General features: G+C 35.0%; 2 protein-coding genes across 6 annotated transcripts; both read right to left on the bottom strand.

The window, feature by feature from the left end:
• Window positions 1–1,139: 1,139 nt before the first annotated feature.
• LOC133303063 (uncharacterized) lies at window positions 1,140–10,764 on the bottom strand. 5 transcript variants are annotated; one of them, XM_061502916.1, is made up of 9 exons: window positions 10,721–10,764; window positions 10,475–10,513; window positions 9,956–10,076; window positions 9,454–9,513; window positions 4,037–4,139; window positions 2,961–3,558; window positions 2,292–2,391; window positions 1,976–2,143; window positions 1,140–1,875 (listed from the first exon to the last, which is right to left on the bottom strand). In XM_061502916.1, the coding sequence occupies exons 3-9, from the start codon at window positions 10,034–10,036 to the stop codon at window positions 1,819–1,821; spliced, it is 1,167 nt and encodes a 388-aa protein (XP_061358900.1). In that variant the 5' UTR covers window positions 10,037–10,076; window positions 10,475–10,513; window positions 10,721–10,764; the 3' UTR covers window positions 1,140–1,818. The 5 variants fall into 5 exon arrangements, with proteins under 5 accessions (XP_061358900.1, XP_061358898.1, XP_061358901.1 ...); XM_061502914.1 differs by having other exon boundaries at window positions 2,292–2,427; XM_061502917.1 differs by lacking the exon at window positions 10,475–10,513 and having other exon boundaries at window positions 2,292–2,427; window positions 9,956–10,025; window positions 10,721–10,752.
• A 2,063-nt stretch (window positions 10,765–12,827) lies between these two features.
• Window positions 12,828–17,212, bottom strand: LOC133303065 (uncharacterized). The gene is made up of 3 exons (XM_061502920.1): window positions 16,937–17,212; window positions 15,392–15,865; window positions 12,828–13,549 (listed from the first exon to the last, which is right to left on the bottom strand). The coding sequence occupies exons 1-3, from the start codon at window positions 17,162–17,164 to the stop codon at window positions 13,025–13,027; spliced, it is 1,227 nt and encodes a 408-aa protein (XP_061358904.1). The 5' UTR covers window positions 17,165–17,212; the 3' UTR covers window positions 12,828–13,024.
• Between the last annotated feature and the right edge of the window lie 1,620 nt (window positions 17,213–18,832).

Consider the following 18,832-nt stretch of genomic DNA (forward strand, 5'->3'; position numbering starts at 1 on the left):
ATAATATAGATATCGATATCCGTGTGGCCGTCCGTCTATTCTCCTTTCATGCAGGGTCCTATTACATAATGTGTTAGCTTTTCGTGACTACCGGTTCCTTGAATAGTTCTGTAATTTCTCATTTTACTGGGATGAAAATCTCACTCCTTTTGGGGATTAAATTTCAGGGAAAGATCACAATGTGGTGGGAGCAGCCCAAGAGGATACTAGATAAATGAAGTTGTATCAAGTCTATAATGTTTTGATGTCATCATCTTAACGACATTAGGCCCTTTTGATGTATGAATGTAGAACTTATGTATTTTGTGAAATGAGGATTACATCATGTCCAGCATTACTAGTTACTAGTAGAATATGGTTGTGTGTTGTTCATGTAGTTGGAATTAAAATGTACTCTCAGCACTAATTTTTCTATAGAAACACCATGGGCAATGAGTATGTATAATTAGGGGTTGGAATGTCAAGATGTAAAATTCTAGTGATAGGAAATAACATATGTCCGTCTACACCCCTTTAAGGTTCTAAATTTTGCAAGAAATAATCCAGGTATGGAATAATTGAAAAGCATAAAAAAAATTCTTTTGAGTGAAGTCAAATCCATATTGGACTTTTAGTAGATTTATTATTCTGCCTGTTCAAGCAACTTTTGACCTAGGATCGAAAATCAAAATCCAACAACTTATTGCCATCAGGATTGAAAATCAGTCACATTCAAAAGAACAGGCCACCACGAGATTCATCTTTTGATTTAGATAAAAATCTATCATCTGCAAATCTTTATAGACAGAAAATTTAGCAGTTTTTCAGGGATGCGAGTAATGAAGATCCAGTCAGTTCCTAACTCAAATATCTCATAACAAGATAGAGCCTTCCAGAAGAAACCACTCTAATTCTGGATGCTTTCCTAATTGTTCGTTATCAAATGTCTACTACAGTTAGTTTGAGTAGTATAATAGAATAAGAAGCGAAAAGAGCCAATTCTTGTTTCATGGCCCTGTGAAACAGAATGGGGGGAAAACAAGGGAGGTATAGAGAACTGTATATTTCCTTGGAAAAACATATTCACTCGGAGAAGTAGGTAGAAATGGGAGATTTAGAAGAATTCTCGGTGAATTACTCAGACTAATTTAACTGTCACCATCTAGAAGAGATCAAAATGGAGATTAATTCATAATAATATAAACCAATTTCCTTCCTTTTCCCGTGATCTCACAAAGGGATCCCTTAATTTCCTTCTCTCCTCTTTTAACAATTAAAACAAACGGAAAGAAACTCATTACATTACCATCATGTTCCATTCTGACTATCATTACAATGTTCCTTGAAGTCTTCTCCCCCCTAAAAATAGGCATTAAAATTTTGCCTCACCTGCATCCTAGTCAGAGGAAGCTAGAAGTTGTTGCAAAGTAATGCAAACCAGGGCCAGACAAGAGAAGGGTTTATTTAATATGAAATGGAAGAAAGGTAAACTCATGTACTTAACAGAACAATACTTCCTGACTCATGCATTAAATTCAATCTTCAGATAGAGTAGCAAGCAGCCATCGAGCCTTGAGAACAAAAAACTCCCCCCTCAAGAGTACAAGAGAATAGGGTCAAAGGTCATTGACAAGGCCACTTGGCTAACAGATGCATGTGAAAAGGAATATATGCTGGAATTTTAACTGCCACTATGAATTCAATAGTTTCCTTCCCTCTGATGACATTGAGTACTTGATAAAATAATTTAATATTGAAAGGGGCAACTTAAAGGGGATAAATTGGCACAAACCTTTAAGACAAATCTCTACCACGGAATCTGAAAGACTTTGAAAACCTCTATGTTCCGGGGAGATGTCTGACAGCAATTAAGGGTTCTTTCTGCTCCCTTTGAAGCTTGAATAAAAAGAAAAAGTGAAAAAAAGTAAATTTCTTTGACTGATCTCTAATTGACAACAAAGAGAAAGAAAGAGATATTTAACTTCTAAATTCATACCTGGGCTTCTAACTCCACAATTCTTTGCAAAGATGCCTGTTCAATGCAAGCACGGCGCTTACGTTCTTCATCTAGTAAACCTGTCATTTGGTATCTCAGTTCTGCCATTTCCTGAGCTAGGTCCTCTGCTTCTTCTTTGGCCTTCAACTTTTCCTCTCTCAATTCTCCCTAGTAAAGGGAGTTGAAACACTTCATAAATCTCCAAGCTAAAAAATGATTTCAATTAAAGGAGTTATGTCACAAGCATCTTGTTTTCTTCATTGTATTTAACAAATTGACGTAGATGAATGATCAAAGTAAGAGAAAGTGACCATACCTTAAGTTTCTCCACAAGAAATTCATATTCTTGCATCTGATGGGACATCTTCTCCCTCTCCCCTTTTAAATCTGCAACTGGTTCCAAGAACATTGCCAATCTTGCAAGAAATGGACCAAATACTTCTCCATAAGAACTGGTGAAATTTCATGAAAACATTACTAGAAAATTAGTGCAAGAACACTTCAAATACCAAAAAAAGGGAAACAATCATACATCTATATTATCTCTAACAACAGGATAAAATGATCGCATGATCTTTTTCTCTACCTAAGCAAAAATAAGTATCTGCTTAGACATGTTGAATTTGTTGTAATGAGCATGTTGATCGTTAAAAATAACATTTTCAAAAGACCCAAAGGTGCAGTCAAGTCAATTTAATAAACACTTAAAATATCATGTATAGGCCTACAATTCTGATCAAATAAATAATGTTATGACTTTGTGTAAGTAGCTCTATATTTCTTTTATTTTTCAAGTAAAAACAGAAATATTATTTTACTCTCTGAAACTAGCATATAGAAGGTCAAGCAAAAATGTATGCAAGAGTAGGGAGAAGACCACAATGAAAACCTTCATCATCTACCAACTACTATGCAATTAAAATTACATACAAAACAAAAGCAAATACAACATACAATAAACAGAATAACTAACTTCCTTATGCACCTTATGTCCTCTGATATAGTAGAATTACTCTCTTGTTCACTCAGGGAGGATTGACGGTTGAGTTCTGATCTGCCCTTTTTTTCAATCCAGTCTTCAATCTTTTGAGAAAAACTTCTAGTGTTCATGTATGTAGTATCAAGCTTCCTTTTAAGTTCCCTATTTTCCTCATTTAGAGAGATGATAAGTTTTTGCGCATCCTGAAATGCAACCTGGAGCTCATTGATCAATCTACTCAGTCTAATTTTTTCATCGACAGTTTGTTCCAGGATTTTTTTAGCCTCAAAACAACTCTGTTCCAAGGCCATCATATCAAGCTTCATACTTTCTATTTCACACTGAGACTCTAATGTCATGGACGAAATTGATTCCTCCATTTTCTCTATGGACAAGGATGACTTCTGTAATTCCAATTGTTTAGTCTGTAGTTCCTGCATCAAGAAAAACTGCTCCGAATTGGACCTCTGAAGTTCCTCCCTTAACCATAAAACCTCTTCTTGTAAATCTTCCATCTCCTTTAATTTCACTTCAAGGCAGTGAACACATTTTTTCAGATGATTAACCTCTGTGTTGCTCGAATTTAGCTGATCCTGAAGGTAATCTGTATAAAGCATGATCAAATTAACCAATTTAAGTGTTTTTATAACTAAAATTTTAATGCATGAGCCAAATTCAATTAAAAAAATGTATTCCACAGGAACTCATTGACTACTTTAAATTAAGACATCTAAGAAAAAAAACTCCTACTCATGAATGGCAATCATATGTTCACAAATGGTTTACCAATGAAGGTTAATATACGCAATAATGCACACTGTTTGTCTTATACAGCAGCATGTATGCCATAAAGATAAAAAGGAAGGAAGAGAAAAAAATATTTTTATCCAGTAATCATATGAAATAGTTTTAGTGCTTTGTTTGGAATTACTTAAATTTAGAGAAAATCACTTCTTTTTTTCAAAAGCTCTCTTAGTAAGACTTTGATTATAAGCTACTTTAAAAATAAAATAAACTAATCCAAACACACACTAATCACTTTCGAATGCAAGGGGCCAAAAAGCAGCATCAAGACAGACTACCTATTTCTTGAGAATAATTCAGTAGCTCTTTTTCCAACCTCTGGATGTGTTTCTTGTCTTCTGTATGGGCATCTAACATTGACTTCTCATGTAGTTCTAGTAACTGCATAAATGTCATAAATCAGATTGCTATAATTTGTTTGCAAGAAAATGCTCAATTATTGAAATTTCATAATGATTTCACAAGAGTATATCCCAACAAGCAGTGTCAAGATCTAATGAGCCAAGAAAGAGGGATTCTATACAGTATTCAACCCTCCTTTCTATTCTTCACCATATATTGTTCTTTACCCCCTCTTTGACTAATGTACTTTGGATGTGAAAGAGTTTTGCATGGTATGCAGATTCATTGAATAAACATTGACTGCCGGTTCAGGAGAATATACACTTGCATGTAGTTCCTTGTCAAGAACCAACAATCCCAAAAGCTTAAGCTATATGGTGAAGGATCATGAATTATTTTTATCTCTAACACGCCCTCTCATACAAAATCCAGTTGAGCTTGAAGTGGGGACAATACATAGGCCCACTACCTTGTACTGAAGTTCAACTTTTATTTAAAAGAATGGGCATTATAAGTATCGAACTTTTGATCACTTGATCATATAGATTCTAATACCATATCAAAAACCAATTATCCCAAAAACTTAAGACTTAAACTGTTAGAATATTAGATATGATATGATTAGATATGATTAGATATGATTAGATATGATTGGATTCTGTCTTATCCGTAAATAGTCTGACTGTATTAGGATTAGGTTTGGGTAGGTTTGGGCCTTACACTTAAGCCCATTAGGGTCTCTATATATTGTAACTCCCTGACACAGATCAATACACAACGTATTCTTTTACATTTAACTTGGTACCAGAGCTATTTCGTTCTGGGAACCCTCGCTTCTGCTTAGAAATCTTGTTCTTCGCTTTAAAACCTAAGCCCACTGCTTAGGAGTCATCTTTTCTTTGTCGTGCGTCCTTCCGGCAAGACATCAAGGACTGTAAGTCCTCTCCAGGCATCTTCTGCACGTGTCCACATCCTCAAACAGTCACCGGAGCCACCATCAGCCACCGTCAGCCACTGTTCAGGCTGCCGCAGTACTTTTCCGGCGAGTTTTCAGTCTGGAACGAACGCGAGCAGAACCCTCTCCTCCCGGCGACCTGCTCTGTGGAAGTCCGGCCACCATCGGAGTTGTCACGCGCTCTCACGCGCCTCCAGTCTTCTCTGCGCGTGGGCTTCACGCGCCACCTTCTGCCGGCGCGTGAGCACTATTCCGGCGGCTTTTTCCGGCCGGTCTTGGATAGAGAAACTCGCCTTCTCCTCCCCTTCCTGGATCTGTGATTGTTTCTCTGTGGGTCTGACCTTAGACGCGTGGTTCTTCTTGATTGGATATCGTTTGCCTTCGTTTACGGCTTTTATATTTTATCTTTAAATGGCAGCAGCATCTCCTGATCTCTCGGAGGTTAACTCTCCTTCTATGGTTGCAAATATAGCTCAGTCAGACAATGCATCATTTGGTTCAGGTTCGGACTATGCTGCACTCCAAACCCCTCTCAGGAAGGCTTCTCCTCAGTCTCAGCCTTATACTGGTAATTCTGTTGCTTGTGTTTCTCATTCTACATCACTTGGCACTTGGATATTTGACTCCGGTGCTACCGATCATCTCTGTGGTAATAAGGAACTCTTTACATCTCTTACTTATTCTGATCATTTACCGTCTTTTACCCTTGCGGATGGAACCAAAGCCCCAGTTCGTGGGATTGGACAAGCTCATCCGACCTCTACCTTGGCCCTGACATCTGTCTATTACATTCCTGGCATCCCTTATAACTTAATTTCTATTAGTAAGTTGATCCACTCCCTCACTTGCACCATTACTTTCTCTAACCATTTTGTTTCTGTGCAGGATCCGGGTACGGGGAAAATGATTGGAGTGGGTCGTGAGTCACGGGGGCTTTATTATCTGGATGTGCCTCGTCCTTCAGTCACATGCTCTCTCACAGAATCTCCACAACTTATCCACAGTCGCCTTGGTCATCCAAGTCTTTCAAAGTTGCAGAAAATGGTTCCTCTTTTGTCCGGTCTTCAGTCTTTAGATTGTGTGTCATGTCAACAAGGGAAGCATACACGCTCCTCTTTTGCCAGTCGAGTCAATAAACGAGCTGATGCCCTTTTCTCTCTTGTTCATTCAGATATCTGGGGTCCAAGTCGTACCTTGTCTGTCTTAGGTTTTCGGTATTTCGTTACCTTTATTGATGATTTTTCCCGTTGCACTTGGACCTATTTAATGAAAAATCATTCTGAGTTATTTTCCATTTATAAAAGGTTTTCTACTGAGATCCAGACTCAATTTGGTGTTTCTATTCGTATTCTACGTAGTGATAATGCTAAGGAATATGTTTCTATTGATTTTTCTAATTTCTTGGCCACACAAGGTACTTTACATCAAACTACTTGTCCTCACACTCCACAACAAAATGGGGTGGCTGAACGTAAAAACAGACATCTCATTGAAACTGCCTGTACCCTTCTTATTCATATGCAGGTTCCCCTTCACTTCTGGGCAGATGCTGTACTCATCTCTTGTTTTCTCATCAATCGCATGCCTTCATCTGTGCTCCACAATGACATTCCTCATAATCTATTGCTTCCAGATGTTCCTCTTTATCCTCTAACTCCACATGTCTTTGGTTGTACTTGTTTTGTTCATGATCTCACTCCTGGTAAGGATAAGTTAACATCCAAAGCCTTTCAGTGTATCTTTCTTGGTTATTCTCGTCTTCAAAAGGGTTATCGTTGTTATTCTCCCGACCTTAAGCGTTACTTAGTTTCCGCTGATGTCACTTTTCTTGATCAACAACCCTTTAATTCTATCCCATCTCAGATGTCACAGGTTGATCATGTACTTCCTGTCCCTTTTCTTGGCTTGTCTTTGCCAGCTGCAGGTGCTTCTATTTCAGATGAGCAACCTATTGCTTCTATACCTGAGGACCGTCCACTTCTCACCTATCAGCGTCGCAAAATTGTGCCTCCTGTCGACTCGACTCTTGCTGACTCATCGCCCACTGCTGTTGCTTCTTCCCCTCCGGATCCTTCATCAGAGACTCTTCCCATTGCTCAAAGAAAAGGTACACGTACTACTCGTAACCCTTATCCTCTTTATACCTTTTTGAGTTATGACCGTCTTTCTTCACCTCATTTCACCTTTGTTTCTAGTCTTTCTTCTATTTCTATTCCTAAGACCACAGGTGAAGCACTTTCCCATCCAGGGTGGCGCCAAGCAATGCTTGATGAGATGACTGCACTTCATTCCAATGGCACTTGGGACCTTGTTCTGCTCCTCCAGAGAAGTCTATAGTTGGTTGTCGCTGGGTTTTTACTGTGAAAGTTGGACCTGATGGCCATATTGATCGTCTCAAGGCACGTTTAGTTGCCAAGGGTTTTACTCAAATCTTTGGCCTTGATTATAGCGATACATTTTCTCCGGTCGCTAAGATGGCGTCAGTCCGCCTCTTTCTTGCCCTTGCTGCTGTTCGTCACTGGCCACTCCTTCAACTTGACATCAAAAATGCCTTTCTTCATGGTGATTTACAAGAAGTTTACATGGAGCAACCACCTGGTTTTGTTGCTCAGGGGGAGTTTGGAAAGGTGTGTCATCTTCGGAAATCCTTATATGGTCTCAAGCAGTCTCCTCGAGCATGGTTCAGTCGCTTCAGTTCTGCTGTTCAGGCGTTTGGCTTAATCCGCAGTAAAGTTGACCATTCTGTGTTTTATAGGATTACATCTCCTAATAAGTGTATCTATTTGTTAGTCTATGTTGACGATATCATTCTCACCGGAAGTGATCAAGACGGAATTCGTCAGTTAAAACAGCATTTGTTTAGTACATTTCAAACAAAGGACCTTGGGAAGCTGCGTTACTTCTTGGGAATTGAGGTGGCGCAATCCAGACAGGGCATCTCTATCTGTCAAAGGAAATATGCCTTGGATATCCTAGAAGAAACTGGTATGTTGGGGAGTAAACCAGTTGATACACCTATGGATCCTAATGTCAAGTTATTACCCGGACAGGGGGAGCCGTTATCTGATCCTGGACGTTATCGGAGGCTAATTGGGAAGCTCAACTATCTTACTGTGACTAGGCCAGATATTTCTTTCGCTGTTAGTACGGCTAGTCAGTTTCTTGATTCCCCTTGTGATTCACATTGGGATGCTGCTGTGAGGATCCTCCGATACATCAAAGGAGCACCAGGAAAAGGTTTGTTGTACTCAGATCAGGGAAATACAGAAATTTGTGGTTATTCAGATGCTGATTGGGCAGGATCACCCTCGGACAGACGCTCTACTTCTGGCTATTGTGTCTTCTTTGGAGGAAACTTAATTTCGTGGAAGAGCAAGAAACAACTTGTTGTTGCTCGATCTAGTGCAGAAGCTGAGTATCGTGCAATGGCAAACGCTACCTGTGAGTTAGTCTGGTTAAAGCAGTTGATTCAGGAGCTTCATCTTTGTGAACAGAAACAACCCATGACACTCATCTGTGATAATCAAGCTGCGCTACATATATCCTCTAATCCTGTCTTTCATGAGAGGACCAAACATATAGAGATTGATTGTCACTTCATTCGAGAAAAGATTCAGTCAGGAGAAATCAAGACTGCTTTCGTCAACTCCTCTGATCAACTAGCGGATGTTTTCACTAAAGCTCTTAGAGGTTCTCGAGTTGAATACATTTGTAACAAGCTTGGTGCTCATAATATATACGCACCAGCTTGAGGGGAAGTGTTAGAATATTAGATATGATATGATTAGATATGATTGGATTCTGTCTTATCCGTAAATAGTCTGACTGTATTAGGATTAGGTTTGGGTAGGTTTGGGCCTTACACTTAAGCCCATTAGGGTCTCTATATATTGTAACTCTCTGACACAGATCAATACACAACGTATTCTTTTACATTTAACTTAAACTATTAGGGGAAGGCTAATATATCTAACACTCATTAATCGTCTAAAAAGTTGCACGCCACAAATCTAAATGGCTGACACAAATATTAGAGCAAGTCTTTAATTTGAATTGGAAGTTCAGCGAGAGTTTCTGTATAAAAATTTCACGGCGGAGGATAATTGCAAGGGGAGTTTTTTATGTTCATCAAGCATTGCAATTACATATTATCACCTTGAAATTATCCACAATAACCACACAACCAAAATGTAGTAATGGTTTTGCACAAATACAATGTAATAACAAGTAAAATAAATGTAAATACGTCTAAAATGCACTATACTGGGAATTTTGGGGTCAACAAGACCAAATATAACACATTAAGATGCCAAAGATAAAAAGCTAGTTAATTACATATATTACTGTACTGTATAACTTATAATGAGTTAATAACAAGTAACCTAGAATGTAACGTACTCGGATTAATTCAAAGCTTTGGGATTGTGAACTTTTCAATTTGTCCTTTTCTTTTCTAAGCTGCAAATCATAATCAAGATATATATCAGTACTCAAAATACCACATAATGCACAGATTTAAGTTATTAACAGCTTGTATATCCCAACAAAAATTTGAAAATTTTAGAACATTTACATAGAAGTTATACTTTATTCCAATGGGTACAAGAACGAAGAAATTTGATAAATCAAAAGAAATTTGATAAATCAAAAGAAATTTGATAAATCAAAAGAAATTTTAAAAAGAAAAAGTAAAATAAATACAAGGTGTTTTGCCCTCTAAAGTTTTGTATGAAAATCATCCATAATGCAACCAAGTGATAACATATTCTTCATTTTCAAGCTGTGAATGCACTTGATTATCATATGAATAATAGGTAACCTCATATACATAATTCTATAAATTAATAAGATTAGGAATTTCATCAAACCAGACAACTTAAATTAGGAAATGATATATTACCTGTCTACATCTTGTTCCAATTTGAAAGAGTTCCTCCACATCTAAGGGAGTATCACTATCACTTCTGGAGCTAATTGACATTTACGAAATCAAAATTCACACAAGTGCATAACAGGACTGCCTGATTAATATTCATCAGCATATAACCAAAGTTAAAATCTTCCAACACTAAAATAAGAAACACCGATCCAACAATCATTACACACCAAAGATTTCAGAATTAAAAAAAAAAAAAAAAACCCTAATAATAAGGGATTACATTATTAAAAATGGAATTAGCAGCAAGTCCATGCAACAAAAGAAGAGTCATATTACTCCGTCAACATTTTCCAGTTGAAACTTTTTATTTTCTTTAAAAAAAAAAAAAAACAGTCGATACTTGAAATATGACTGTGACAAAAAAGAGAGGAATGAATGATACAACGCTTATTACATTCCTACAATTTATAATCAAATATTTTCTTCTTTAACAAAAATTTCAAAAAAAAAAGAGAGAGAGAGAGAGAAAAGAAAACATACTGTTTGGTTGCAAATTAGAGAACCCGATCACAGTGTTTTCTAATAGAATTGACCATAGAAATGAATTCAGTTAAACCCTTCAAAAGGGATTCACTAAAGATTCTATTACTATTGGGGATAAAAAATATAATCCCAAATTAACGCCAAAACCGAAGTGAGAAAGTTGGAAACCGGAAACGTTTTTTTTTTTGTGAAAGACACCCAAAAACCAACGTGAAAGCGGGAAAAACGGAGCTTTGAACTAACCTGGTACTGGACTGGAGGAATCAGAAATCAAAATTGGAATAGCAGCTGCTTTGCCAAAGGAGAAGTTTTTGAACGTTAGTTAAAGGATGGATACATTAATACATTATTCAAATTTACTTAAGTTTCTTTGCTTTTTACATTTCCCAAAAATTAAAAGATAAATAATCATGTTTTCTTTTTCCCATCTTTTTTCTAATGATACGGATTTCAATTTTCAAATCATTATTTTATGTTAAATTTTACCCTTATAAAGTTATAATATAGAATAGAATTACATAAAAGGTTTTGATGTTTACCGTCACTTGAACATAATCTTATCTCATACGTAAATATAAAATATGTATGAGTGAATTTTATTTTATTTTTTCTCTCTTTTTTTGTCATTGGATTCAACTCATTTGCATATATATTCAGAAAATAAAATTATCTCATATTTTTACAAAATAATTACTTACACGGTTTTAACACAAAATAAATTGTCATCAAAGTATTAGACAGATTAACATTAAACAAAGTTACATAACTTCACATCCTCAAAAATGCAATTGTTAGGAAGGCATTTAATAACGTCTTCTTCAAAAAGATTAGTCTCACACTAATGCCTACGAGGATATCTTATTCAAAGATAATAAAATAAAATTTTGACATACGAAAAACTAATGTAAAATTTGTGGCGTTCTGTTTTAAGATTGAATGAAAGAAATAAAGTAACTTGTATTATCCACTACTTAATATTTGTTAAAAAAAAATTAGTAAAAATAATTTATATCACTTGGCCAAAAAATCTTAGTTCACCAAAAAATAATAAACTTATACAAAATATCCATCAAAAAACAAATTCATCAAATAAAGACATGCTTTTCTGTTTTCAACAACTAAAACTCAAAATAAAATTTATTTGGTTATTTTTTTATTTAAAAAATTTGTTTTCCATAATGTTTTTTGCGATTAAAAGCATAAGAATACATTATATTTTTTAATATTTTTATCATGTAAATAATTTTAGGGGCTTATAAATCTTATGTTACTGCAACAAAAATAAAATTTGCAAATGATACAATAAAGAAGAGAGAAAAAGTGAGATGAAGAAAGAGAAAAAAAAATTTGTAATCCCCACATCTTTATTGTCTCAGCATCAAAAAAAAAAATTGGTGCAATAACATAAGATTTATAAACTCCATAATTTTAAGAAACAATTATATGAAATAATTTAAAACAAATAGAACCAAATTCAAGCAGATCCTAAAAATCAATTCTTAAAAACAAAATATCAAACAGATCCTAAAAGATTGATATAAAATCCTATCAAATCCCTCTTCCCCTCTCTTTCAAATTTTTCAAATTTTTTTATGGGTTCGTTTTTTCTAAAGTTACTTTATACAACTTTATCTAATATTCGCTGAAATGACGTCGTTTTGAGACAGAAATTATGGTGTAGTGTATTTGTAATTTTAATTTATTTCAGGGTTATAATAATATTTATCATTCTAATTTTTTTAATTTTTCAACCTCAAAACGACATCGTTTCGGTGAACATTAGACAAAATTGTCTAAAGTAACATTAGATACTTTTTTCCCTTTATTAATATATTAATTTTTGAAATATTTCTTACTTCATTTTTAAATAAAAAGTAAGGATATTCTAACTACCAAAAATTCTTACTACTAACTTACTACCCATCATATCATCATTGGATCAAAGAGAGAAAATGTTAAAAAAAATTGAAGAGAGAGAAAATGTTAATCTAATAGTGATTAGATAGATAGTAGGTTAGTAGTAAAAAAAATTGATAGTGAGAATATCCTCCTCTTAAATAAAAGGCACCTTTTGTACAACTTGAGTGAAAGAACTAAAGTCTGGTGTTTATTGGTTTAGACAAACCCAAAGAATATGAAAAAGCAACATATAACTATATATTCATTGTTTTCCTTAATTAGAATTTTCGAATTCGAGTCCTATAAATAAATAAAATGACATCAGAAAAGCCACCCTCAATATAGGTTCGACATTACTTGAACTAGATTACACCGTTTTGGAAAAAAGAAAAAGAAAAAGAAATCCAAATCAAATCCATTAAATTTGTTTGAATAGATTTATATGATCGGACTTAAAATGAACTGAATCATGAGATGCCAAAGAATATTTACTTTCCCAACCACAAAGTGCAGATTTCTCTCCTACACAAAAGCTATACAAGACACCCAATGGCAGATAAAAGAGTTGAAGTTAGCAATTAGCAAAAGAACAGTGATCACTGCATACTATTATCACCAAGTTTAGATGGCACTATGGCAGTAATCATCTCAGCCAGTAGTTGCCCCTCTTGACTCTGTCTGCTTCTTCACCATAGCACCATGTTTATGCCCAGTAAGGTGAGCATTAAAAACCGTTTCGCTGTTACATACCACATTGCATAGAGTGCAAAATCTAACAGCCCCTGCTGCAGCCCCCCCTTCTACAACTTTACGCTTCTTTGTCTCGATATCCATTTCTGGTTCCTTCTGTGATTTCAGTTTATCAGAATCTGGCTTTTCCTGTGGCCCGATTACCGGATTCGCCGCAAGTTGCAAAGCATTTGCTGTGGTGGTAGCAGCACCAGCAGCAGCATCAATTTTTGGTTTTGATAGTTTCTCCAAGTTCTTCAGGTGTTTCTTCCCAGATAAGTGTACAATATACACATCCCTGCTATTACAATTAATCTTACAAACTTCACACCATGCTGATTGAGCAACCTTGATTTTCTTTGGAGCTTTCTTCCAAGGACCAATACCTTGTCGCTTAAATGCAGCAATATATGGACCAATCCCATTATTAGACATCAAGCCAACCTATGGAAAGACCAACACTATTGTATTTCAGAAGGTAAAGCAAATAAAATGTGCAACTTCGCAAAATGCAGGTATTGAATACAAAAACTTGATTGATGGCACAAAGTAATAATAATAAAATCTTGTTGAAATAAGCAGTCTCCGTTTGCAAGCAGTTCACCATAAAATACAACAAATAAATTGTAAAGCTAAAAAAGGCAAATCTCGGTGTACAAAGCTCCCCAACTTGTGAAGGTAGGAGAGAAAGTCGATTGTATGCAACTTTACCCTTGTATTTTTAAAAAAAGGCTATTTCTCAAACTCAAACATGTGACCTTTCGATCATAAGGAGCACCTTTATCGCTGCTTCAAGGATTGCCCTAAGATAAATTGTAGAACTGATAATATAAAATTGAAAAATTGAATTACTTAACTGTTCATTTTCTTTTTTTTCTTCTTTTTTTTATGGCCATATCAAGTGCTCACTGCTTTTGTCAAAATTCAAAAACCATATAACTAGACTTTTACTTAATTGACCTATCAATGTCAAGGAAAACATCATAAGATATTTATTTACCATATTTAACAATTCAAAGGTTAGGGTTAAAATTTGGAATGTGGCTGGGCAATACAGAATTTCGTTGCAGTATAACAGTCAGACACAAAATTAATAATGACAACAGTACTTGAAGCAGAACAAAGATCAAGAATTTAGACAATGATAGAAGACCAATTCTCTTGCTGTTTAATGTTCTGCTTCTATTAGAATATAGAATAAGTTGAATACGAGAAAGAATAGTAAGAAAATAGCCCACAGCACTCAAGATCATAAAAGTGTGTCACCCGTGTGCATTGCATTCATGATGTTTCTCATCAGAACATGCTGCCCCAAGATTGCACGTGTAATAGTTTAAAAAAATTGACATAAAGCAAATAAAAATAAATAAATAAATAAAAAACATAATACAATATATCATCCAGTATGATATCTGTGAATTACTCTCTCTTTTTTCCAGTTACTTCTTCGCAGTGGATGAGTAGATCACACGTTTTGAATTAAACTACTCACTACTATGACATTGGGGGGGGGGGGGGGGGGGGGGGGGGATGTATAACCAGCCACTCGTGCAGACATTTCAACTAAATGGAACAGTTCATTTTCTGTATGGGCATTTCAGGTCCTCATTGCCTTCATCAAATTCAAATAACAGATGATAGATTTGCTTAATTGACACATCAAAGTTATTGAAGAAATCAAAGATATTTAAGTATTCAATAGTTATTAGTTGCAAAGTAAAAAAAGTGGAATTTGACTGGGCAATATCGAATTTCTTTGTGCTAAAGCATTCAAGACAAAAACAAAGTGTAATAACAGTGGTTGGAAACCATGAGCGAGAGATTAGGCAATGATAGTAAACCAATTGTCCTCCTGTTTAGGTTTATGGTCCTGTCAGAATAATTTGTTTAATGCAAGAAATGCTTGTTAAAAATTATGCCTACAAGAGTGTGCCAGCGGTGTGCGTTGTGTTCGAATATGCAAAAAGAGATATTATCAACTATGATATAGCAAAGTTATCAAATGCATATTGCGGCCTGTCGTGGTCAACCCTGAAAAATGCTATAGCTTTATAGTGGGTTGCGGTTGTGAAAATAGCAGAGTAGATCAATAGAAAAATCCTAAAATCCATTACCTATATTATTCTGTTTCTATCAATAAAAAAAATCAAAGCATGCTACTAAAACAAGGATAAGGACAGTGGTAGAAGCATCAACAAGATATAGAACGAGGAGAAAACAGAAAAATATGTAATCTCAGCATGGCATGTAACCTTATAAAAGGAGAATTGAATTTACAATTTTTACCTGAGCAGCATGCTTTTTTCCTGCTAGATGTTTGTTAAATACTTCTTGACTATTGCACACAATGTTGCATACCGTACAAACCTTTACAGAATCAATGGGCGCACCACCATTCAAAAGCTTCCGTTTCTTAGACTCTAAGTCCTTTCCTACGGCACCAGTTAACACTTGTGCTTGGACACTACTTGTGTAACTTTGTACACTCACATGAGAGGGTCCTGCTAATAATGTATTGGTGGAATTAATCTGTTCCTGCAAATTCCTCTGGTGTTTCTTCCCTATTATGTGCTTATCATAAACATCTTTGCTGTTACAATCAATTTTGCAAACTTCACATCTCATTGGTTTCGTGTCTTTGGTCTGGTTAGGTAACATTCCTGCAATATTATTAGTGAAATATTGATGTGACCATGTGTCATTCCATGTGGAAAGCAAATTTGCTGATGCTGCCAAAGTCTCATGTGATGAACCAACAGCCTGCATATTAGAAGAATTGCAATTCAAAACCACAGTGCAAATCTTCAGGGCAAAGGGAAAATCACACAAGACTCCTTGACTTGCAAGGGTACGTGTATTTTTGTAAAGAGATTGTTTTCCAGAATCGAACCTATGACTTTCCAGTCATAAGGAGCAACCATATCACTACTCTAAGGCTCGCCCGATCTGAAGCCTCCAATTAAATTCAAAACCCAAACAACAAGTGTCAAATGCACTTTACCTATCTAATTTATAAGTCTCATTTCACTTTTCACCCTAAATTAACAATATATATTGCAAATGTCCCATTTCAATCGGCATTAAATATTTGATAATCATTAACATAAATTACCACAAATACCCCTTATAAATTACCACAAATACCCCTTTGTCATCTCCTTCCTTCCCTTTTCAATTTACATTTCACAAATTCTTGTTAAAAAGAAGAGTAAATAGCCTTTTGGGTCCTCAGCAAATTTCACGATAAAAAGAATCATAGTGACAGAGAATATAAAACCTACAAGAAATATCCCGGTGAAGACACACATAATTAATTGCAACCAAGAGTTTGGCTTCTAGTTCTACTTCTTTAAGCTTGTATTCCATGGTGATCCATTTGAGTTCATGACCAATTAATTTGGAGAATTTAAGATTTTCATTGCTAGAAAACTTTTGTGTTTTCCTCCAAAATGAAAAATGACTTGGGGTAGAAAACATCTGAGTTGATGCTGAGGAGCATATGAAAATCTTTTATGAAAATCATGTCATTGCCAGACTATATTCCTTCCTTTCTCTTCCAATCGTATAAACCAAAAGAGATTATTGGAATTCCACATTTCCATCCACAAGTCAAAGACTTTATCCAAAACAGACAACAAGCTCTCTGATTTAACAACTTCCATAAAATGCAATAACAATTAAAAACAAAACAAAACAAAACATACATGCCAAAGAACATCAATGAGATTGCAAAGATAGATAGGCAGAAAGCACCCCAAATGGAAAAACATAAGAAAAAAACAATTTTGAAACCAAATTTGAAAACTTTGATTAAATGGGGGGAAGACTAACAAGATCATATCTGATGGGGTCAGCTTGTTTGACGATCCAGTTCTGAGAATCTGTTGTTTGGGCTCCATAAGCAGCAGAAGGTGTTGAATTTCCAAGTGGGTCGATGATGCCAGGAGGGTGAAGAGCAGAATCGGAGGGGAAAGGGAACGATAACAAGAATGGGTTTGCAGAATAGTATGGTTGCTGTATGTTGGTGTAGGGAACATGGTGTTGTTGCTGTGGGTACATTTTTACCAATTGATACCAAGCATTCAAGCCAAAACTCCCTCAAGTGATTCTATTTGCACTTTGCAGCACAACACTCCCATTGGAAATTGTTAATTGGAAGGTTGAAGGGAGACGAAAACACCACATTATGGGATCAAAGAGTAACACTGTCGGGCTTTGTTTTAAAAAAAAATTGGCTAAGGTTTTGGATTTTTATGGGCTTTCTTCACAGTATGGGTTTTTTTCTTTGGTTATATTAACGTGCTTGAACTTTTTTTTTTTAAAAAAAAGAGCAAACAAAAAAATGTAGGTTGGGCCTAATTTGTATAGATTATGTGTTAAGCATCTCTTATCTTTTTTAAGGGCATGTTTGGTGCATAGTATATGATAAGGCCTGATAGTATAAGAACTGAGTATAAGACATGATTAAATTTTAATACTATCCCGCGTTTAGTATGATATTGTATAAAATAATATTCTCTAATATTTAAAAAATTAATATATTAAAAATATTTTAATATATAAATATTGAAATAATATATTAGTTCTTGAGAATTGTACTTGTAAGCAATATCAATACATCAACCCCTTATCAGGCCTAATCCACCAAACCTAGGCCAGATTGAGTTATACATCATTTAGATGTATAAAGGGGTCCTGCTGTATAAGCTTATACTATACGATGGTCACACCAAACAACTGAAAATGTCATAACATATAGTATAAGCTTATACTATCAGGCCTTATACATCACACCAAACAGGCCCTAATTTGAGTTTGATATCCTCCACTTTCTTTCTTTTTTTGCCTTTTCTTTTTTATTTTTCTCATAAATTCTTTTCTCCATTTGGAATTGGTGTTAAGGAAGTTGGATAAGACAATTGAACTATTAATCAATAATTACTAAGAAGCTCGTCCCCTTACTTAAAGGTCTTGTTGAGTCTTAGAGATAGAAAAAATGATCTTGCAAGAGCCACCCTTATTTGGATTTGACCCTGCTCAAATCGGATTAAGTCGGGTAATCGATGAATTGATAAAATGAAAGAAAATTTAAAAAGTGAAAGAGTCATATCTCAATAAATATTGTTGTTTTAGATATATGAAAAAAATATTTTATTGAATTTGATATTCAATTAAGAAATACTGCTTTTGTTGAAAATAAGTGAGATTCAACCTTGGGATTTATGAAGGTATATTTTTAGGCTATTCACTCACAAATAAAACATATAGTGTCTATAAGTAGAGAACTATAGTAATTGAAGAGTCTATTTATGTGATATTTAATGAGGATGATGATGATAAAGACATAGGTTCTAATTAGATTATGATTGTTTGCTTTATGATATGATTTTCCTTTCCCGAGATAGGTTTTGCAATTTACTCTTATACTTAGAATTGACTATGCAGTTGGATCTCGTGCTTACCTATGACTATATTTGACTTGTATGGATCCTTACTTTGGTTAAATGATATTATAATGTTCTTCATATTTTATTTGAGCTTTCATTGCCCATTTATACATCTTACATCATTTATATGATTTGTTATATGTCTTGGACTACTTGATATCTTTTTTTTTTTGGGTACATTATTTGATATCTATTAGAAATAGAAATATTATTTAGGATATCTTGGTATATGGTTATTCTAGAAATATTATTTTCAGATTCTAGAAATATGAAAGAGAGA

Source organism: Gastrolobium bilobum, unplaced genomic scaffold (assembly GCF_033153095.1).
Source record: "Gastrolobium bilobum isolate Gb01-03AN ecotype WA unplaced genomic scaffold, APGP_CSIRO_Gbil_v1 utg916, whole genome shotgun sequence".
NCBI classification, from domain to species: domain Eukaryota; kingdom Viridiplantae; phylum Streptophyta; class Magnoliopsida; order Fabales; family Fabaceae; genus Gastrolobium; species Gastrolobium bilobum.